Raw genomic sequence first — 7,626 nt, forward strand, 5'->3', positions numbered from 1 at the left:
TGCTCTCTATTTTGGATTTTTTTTTTTCAATGCAGAGTAAGTGCGATAATTGCATTTTTGTAGCACATATTCTATGCTTATTAATATCACAAATTCAACTATTGCATCTATTAAATTTGTATTGCACAATTCCATGAGTTTTTAAAATAGTGTTAAACACACACCCAAAAAAAAAAAAAAACATATCGCACAATGGGATGCTTGCTAGTAGTGTAACTTCAAAGAATTATTACACGAATGTAGAGCAAGCACAAACATCATCTAATTCTAAAACTGATATAAGTAAAGACACCTCAACAAATCTTGAAAAGATCAAGGAGTGCAACAAATCACAGTAGAAACATTTTAGGTCCATCAAATTACATGAAGTCCCCTTGTCTAGTAGCTCACCAAAAGTACTTTCCCACCACGTCCAGGCTCCTGTAAAAAGAGGGGGACAAAAGAAAGTAAGCATGCATTGCCCATTAAGAAGGGGGAATTTTGACCAAGCGTGGAAGACCAATACAACATCATACCAAGCTCTTCGTGATAGCCTCTTTGAATTGGTGAAGGGGGAACTTCTCTCCTACTAAGGGAGAAATGACCTTTTGTTCTAGCAAACTCATCACATGGGCGCCGATCACTCCCATTTCACTTGGGGGCAACTGTTGTAGCCAACTAGTCAACCAGAACCCTTGCAACTTGACACCTCTGAATATAAGGGTGGTGATACTGGCCTCCAGGTGGAAAGAACCCAAGACCCCGTAAACAAGCACAGTGCCTCCATCCCTCACACTCTCTACCACCACCTGCAAGGCACACAACCATCATGAAATGGCTAAATGTAAGTAAAGGGCTATTGAAGCATCAAGATTCAATGTGAAGTATTTCCAAGGACCTTCTGTGTTACTACACTTCTAAAGTCAATTACAAATGAATTTGATACCAAGGATCCAAGGTAGTGGTGGGTATACCCATCCATCATTACCTTCCAACTGTTCACATACCTTCGTCATCTCACCTCCCACACATTCAATTGCTCCATGAGCCATCTTCCCTCCAGTGATTTTCTTCACTTGTTCCACCACATCCTCCTTTGTTGAATTGATCACCTCATCTCCTCCTAGTGCCTTTAGCTCCTCTTTCTGCTCCTCTCGTCTCACCACATTGATTGTCTGTTACTTACTTCATCACACTTTTTAATTGTTAGTGGTTGTCTAACTTAGTCAAAGTGTGCAAATTCCCACAGTCTTTGGTTTCGTTCATCACCTTCACGCCTTGGGAGTGACAGTACTCAATGAACATCCTGCCCAATACTGATGCTGCCCCCGTCTGCAGAACATACTCTCCCTTGGGCACATTGAGGACACGGAACATCCCATAAACTGCAGCAGCTCGATGCGCATAGCCACACACAAGTCAAGCTTCTCGTAATGCTAAGTATCTCAGGAGACAACCAGGCAAGCAACAGAGGCAGACGTAGACAAAAGGATGATGCATTTCGCTTGATTGCAGCTGAATAGAATCATTCATCAGACAAGGCCAGCTTCGAGATCAAACAAATTTGCCAATTGTATAAGCACTTTTAAAATTCCATGCTCTCAAAAGGAAGTATCAACAAAGGGACAATTAGGATTCCAGCTAAAGAAAATCACCTGTCCAAGGATTCGCAAGGAATTGAGCTGCAACGTCATCACTCACAGCATCTGGTATAGGAATATGCATGGCAGCAGGAATTACGATGTACTCCTGCCACAATCCTTGCCCAGTTTTAGCAGAACTTGGCGCCAGGGGAAATACACGCTGTCCGACTTTTAAATTGGTCACATTGTCTCCAACCTTCCATAAAGAAGAAAGCGTTTTAGTTCAACTAATTGTATACTAATGACGTAAATTAAGCAGCCCAAAAATCGACAGAATCCGTGCTATGTCATCGGTGGAATGCCGCATATGCACGAAAAAATCCTAAACTAATGACCTTGTCTCCTAACGTTACATAAAGAAGAAGCGTTACAGTTCAACATGTATACAAATAAGGAGATTACGCCGCCCAAAAATGACAGAAATCCATACTATTATCAGTGGAATGGCGCATGTGCACGAAAACATCCTAAACAAATTAACTGCACTGGAGGCTAAGGATTAGATCGATTCTACAGACATTTGGCAACGTTTTTAGCTTATTTAGTGGACGACATAAAGCACAGCCGCAAATCGCCCATCATTGGATTAAATTCGTTAAGCACAGCCGCAAATTTCCCATCATTTAATTTAAGTCCTATTGCAGCTCATCGTTAATGCAAACAGAGAACATCGCCCAAAATTCACTCTGCATCTTACATTCTTGATATACAGTCGATCTAATGATGGGCGATTTGGGGCTATGCTTGTAGTCCACTAAATAAGGACGTACGTAAAAACGTTGCCAAAATGTCTGCAACACTTGCATGATAGACCAAACAAGCAACACTTCCACTATATTAGATCAAACACACCCTTTACCAAGTGTTCCAAATTGGATGAACAACAACAACAACAAGCACCTGGTGAACGACGCCCATGCCTTCAAAGCCAGGGATGGCAGGGAAGGAGGGAGGCTGCCATCCTGGGTAGTGACCACGGATAGCGAGGATGTCTGAGGGGTTGATACTTCGGCAAAGCAAGCGCACCAGGATTTGATCAGGGCCTGGAGAAGGGGTAGGGCGACTGCCCAAACGGCAAGCGGCCAAAGGATCGTCGGAGTTGAATTGCAGGACCTCCACTGCTGCGTGGTGAGGTGCTGCCATAGTGACGCCAGGTATCCAGTTTCCACCACACAACAAAATAGATCAAAAAAACACGCGTCTAGCTACTACTTAGCCCATTAATATAAGGGCAAACACTGTAAAATCAATACGAGTACTTTGCACGAGCACAAAGTAATTCCTGTTAAATTTAAGCGCTCAAAAAAACCAGTGTCCTGAAATTTGGAGCCTTTTTGGGCCTCCAAGGGTTCTATGGATAAGGAAATGGGCTGAGGGCTGAGGGACCAGAAGAACGTGCCCCGGAAATCACAAGTGGTCGGCGGCCCTGAGCTAGTTTTCGGGCATTTCCCGACCCGGGAAGATCCACCCACGGCCTATTCCCTCATGTGGAGGGCTGTGGGAGGCATTTAAAAGCGGCCAAAAGAAATGAAAATTGTCTGTGCCTTGATCGAAGAGTTGAGTGTCAACCGACCATGACACTTTACGGATTAGAAGAGGTCTTTTGTGGTAGCGGTTGAACCGGTCCCCATGGACTAGCGCAGTCTAACTGTCTATGACTTTGATCGGCATTTGCAGGCCCCATGAAAAAGCTAGCCAACCCGCACCATGAATCTCGGTGCACCCCCCCCAGACCAAGGGGTGCCCATCATGAAGGAAACTTTAACAAAATAGATCAATCACGTGTGTAGCCCATTACGAAGGAAACTTTGCTAGCAAAAACCGTCCGTGGACCGTTAACACTATGGGCGCCCAGCCTTCATTCAATGCATCTCCACCATGGGTGGGCAATCTTGCCCGTCCATGAACCTTGGGCATGCCCACTGTGGGCCAAGTGTGTAAACACCCTTAGTGTATTTTGCACCGGCTGAAATTGAAAAGAACTTTTACTTTGGCTTTGTAAAATTTGAATAATTTAATGTAAAAACTGGCAAATGTGTATGTTTTGAGAACAAGAAACCGGCATGACTTGGAGATTGTCGTTAATTTGACTGGCTGGGAAAAAAGATCTTAAATTAACTCCCCTGACAGATTCTGCTAACTAAGGAGAATCTCCAAGTGACTAGCTCCAAGAACAATCACTAAGAAAATATAGCAGCATGATATTACAATAGATTTTTCCAATCACTTGCAAAAGAGGGAAGAAGAGGTGTACATTGGTGGAAGGAGAGGGAAAGAGAAAAAAGTAAGTGAACGTGAATAAATATGAAAAGTAATAAATTTTTCCAATAACCCCCCTGCAAACGGTGTACATTGGAAAGAGACAGAAAGAGAAAAAAATTAGCGACGGTGAATAAATATGAAAAGGGAGAAGAGGAGAGAGGTTAAAGAGAGGATGGACCAATTAGATACGAGTGAGGACTTGAGTGAAAGGTTGCACAATCACTAAGCTCTCGTGAAAAACAAAAAGGTAATAAATATTACAATACATTTTTTTCAATAAAATTACAAAGGGATAGGAGAGGTGTACGTTGGAAAGAAAGGGAAAGAAGAGTGGGCACATGAGTATATACCCTCTCAATAAAGGTAGTGTCATAGAAGCTAAAAGAAAAAACACTACCCACCCACTCTAACTAGAACCCCAACTACCCCTCAACTAAAACCAAACTGGCCTTAACTACGCCTCAACCAAGTCCAACATCCACAAACTAGATCCAAGTCTTAAACAAAGATCAAGGACTTAATGAAAGTTGACTTGACCACCTACTCACAAAAAAGCTGAACATACCCCATTAGCCAAAAAAGTACCCATCTTCCCATAGACCCTTAGTAGGGCCAATAAGAGTACTCTGCACAAGCACAAAGTAATTACATTGGGCCTGAAATATGTAGCCTTTTTGGCCCTGCAAGGGTTCTATGAAGGTCTTTTGTGTTAACAACCTTTGAGAAATATGTATATTTTAACTTATTTTGAAGGCCAAAATAAGATTTTGGTTTTCAAATGGGAGATTACAACATGCCTTCAAATTTTAGGACTAATAATTGGGTTCATGTAGTTAAGGGTGGACAAGTCAGCAAAGAAATCCATTACACAACAATAGTCAATTTGATGAACAACACTGTGAGGACTAAGGAGAGGCTAGAAATCCACCACACAACAAAATAGACCATTACACAAGAGAGCATGGGGTCAAGGGTGTCGCTTGTGGTTTAGCATAAAGGAAACTTTATTGTGCCCCAAAGGCAAGGGCTTCAATGTAAAATCAACATCCCCCCCCCCCCCCCCCCCAAAAAAAAAAAGAAAAGGATGCCTCTTATTAAACAAAGCAAGGTGGAGAATCCACTAAGGCCTAGCTCTTAGCAAGGTTGCACAATCACTAAGCCCACTTTTAAAGAAAATGTAAATTAGATTGGATAGGTATTATAATAAAATTTTACAGTGTACATTCAAAGGAGAGGAAAAGAGACTAAAGCAAGTGAAAGTGAATTAATATGGTAAAAGACATTGAGTCAAAGAGAGAAGAGGAGAGAGTTGAAAGAGGGGATGGATTGTCAAAATGAGTGGGGACACGAGTGGAAAAACTTAAAACACACTTAAATAATATCATATGCTTGTAACAACGATGGTGTCATAGAAACTAAAAGACAAACTAAAGCTAGTTAATATTAGCAACTAAACAATTTTAAGCACACATTAGAAGGGTCAGCTTGACCCATAATAAGTCGTTCGACCCTTATTGGCACATTAGTAAATGATTTAAGCCGCTTTCCATAGACCCTTAGCAAGGCCAACAAGATCCGGCCAAGTAGCTATATTGAAACAAAAGATATGAATAATTTATTTAGTGTATTTTTAAATATGTGGATGCTTTTGTGAACTAATTAAAATGTCGAAGTAGAAGTACTTAATTTACTAAAATTCTATTATATCGGGGTTTGTTGGCTTTGGGCAACAATTGCAAGGTTGATCAACCTGATCAAGCTCATCGAAAGAAAGTCTAAATGCCCTTTTAGAAAACAGGTGGCGAAAGGAACCTCCCAGCTCTCGCTCAAATAATGGCTCTCATCGTGATAAGTCCGCTCGAATTGATTCCTCCCCCCTTTGTCCAAGAACCATCCAACGCCAGTCTATAGCTAGCGTCGTATGTGGATAAGACAAAGGCCCTCCATAAGGGGGAAGATGATGATGCCCTATTAATAGAGCTCATGCTATGCAAATATCAACAATTGTATCAACCATAGAGTTAGAACTTCTCTCACTGGAAAAGAAAATACACAAGGCTCAAGTCAAGATTGCTCCGACCAAGCTCTACCAGGTTTACAACTCACTGCATGACTACAGTTGTTCTTCTGTTTCATGGGGAGAATCCTTAATGAAGAAGACTTCAAGAATTGGTTCCTCCAATCATTTGGAGCATGCTACTCCCTTGTCAACTTTCAGTTTAGCAGGGCTTTTACCATGTGCATGTCTCCTTTCTAATGGAGAGAGATTGGAACCTCGTCAATTTTGTGGGGTACAAGAGTGAGCGTGTTCACCCTCTGTCCTAGCAAGCATCATTCTCGCTTGAGGGGCTACTACACATGGAGTGCTCGGTATGGATTTGTTCCCCTAAACTCAACAAAATACTCTACGATGAAAGCAAGAAGTTGGTGGCCTCACTTGCAAAGGTCTTGTACATTATGTTTACCCCCCCTCCCCCTCATGCATGCATTCTATGGGACAAGAGGCAAGCTACAACAGATAAAGGTTGGGGGATTGTTGTTAAGGTTAGGCTCAGTACATTCCCTCCACCTATTTTTTTAGAGCTAGTGAGCAAAAGGTGAAAGTTTCAGTTGTTCGAGCTAGACTTAATTTGCTAGAGCATTGCGAGAGACCCTTCACCTATTTTTTTAGAGCCATAAAAGAGAAGAATTAAAGCAATAGCACATGAGGAGGGTAAGATACTTACAAAAGCGACAACTAAATTGCAGAAGTCTTTATCAATTATCTGTCTATTGTAACATGTACTAAGCATGAGGTGCCTGAAGACTATGAGGAATGGGTGTAGCATTTGCTTGAGCCATTACAATGAGTGATATCTATTTTCTATTCTATTCTACACCGGAGGCCCTTTTTGATAGTGAGGTTGAATTCACTATTTTCAACATGGCCAAGAATAAGGCCCCTAGGCTTGACAAAGTTCCTACCAATACTATTGGTGGGAGTGTGGAATCGATCTTACTCAAATGGTGCCTTGCATGTGTAGGAGGGCTAAAATTCCACCCCAATGCCGTGACCATTAAGTTAATACCTAAGGCTACGAATAGTCTTCAGCCAAAGAATTGGCATCTGTTAATCTTGCTAAACACCATATACAAAATATTGGCCAAGGCTATGGCACCCAAAATCAAGTTTTTATTAGCTCAGATTGCACACCCTCAACAATATGGCATTATCCATGCAAGAAGTATCCATGATGTTGTCCTAAATATTTTGGTTTTGGTAGATTACCCTATTGAACATGATAAAGAGCTTTGTGCTCTTAAACCTAGACTTAGAAAAAGCCTATTCTCTCAAAAGAATGGAGAAGTAAAGCTTCAAATCTTGTTTCAACAAGCTAGTGAGCACTCTCTTTACTAAGGCCATTGAAGCATTTTCATTGAATGGCTATTCACATGGAATTTTTTCCCTGAGGACATTAGTCAAACAAAGTTGCTCGATTGCTCCTCTTCTTTTTGCATTAGCTATTGAACCCTTACTGAGCCAAATTGATTACTATCACCAGAGGAATTAGCTCCAAGGGGCAATCCAATGCATGCAACTATTTGTTGAAGATAACAATACTTTCTTGGAAGTTTTGGAGGATTTATCAATGACTTATTGCAATTCTATGAGAGTTTGCGGTTGCTAGGGGGTCCTATGTAAATACAATTGAAATTGAGCCCATCTAGATAGGTTGGAATTGTAGACTAGACTAGATTGATC

The 7,626-nt window shown here is 41.4% G+C and overlaps 1 protein-coding gene across 1 annotated transcript; it reads right to left on the reverse strand.

Annotated features, from left to right (window-relative positions):
* Positions 1–238: 238 nt before the first annotated feature.
* On the reverse strand, positions 239–4,819 carry LOC147629577 (enoyl-[acyl-carrier-protein] reductase, mitochondrial-like). The gene is made up of 7 exons (XM_086811075.1): positions 4,807–4,819; positions 2,523–2,778; positions 1,635–1,818; positions 1,249–1,364; positions 987–1,154; positions 516–788; positions 239–420 (listed from the first exon to the last, which is right to left on the reverse strand). Exons 2-7 carry the CDS (start codon positions 2,763–2,765, stop codon positions 379–381), a joined length of 1,026 nt encoding a protein of 341 aa, XP_086667201.1. The 5' UTR covers positions 2,766–2,778; positions 4,807–4,819; the 3' UTR covers positions 239–378.
* Between the last annotated feature and the right edge of the window lie 2,807 nt (positions 4,820–7,626).

This window comes from Cibotium barometz, chromosome 17, assembly GCF_041138505.1.
Source record: "Cibotium barometz isolate CiBa-2024 chromosome 17, ASM4113850v1, whole genome shotgun sequence".
In the NCBI taxonomy this organism is placed as follows: Eukaryota; Viridiplantae; Streptophyta; class Polypodiopsida; order Cyatheales; family Cibotiaceae; genus Cibotium; species Cibotium barometz.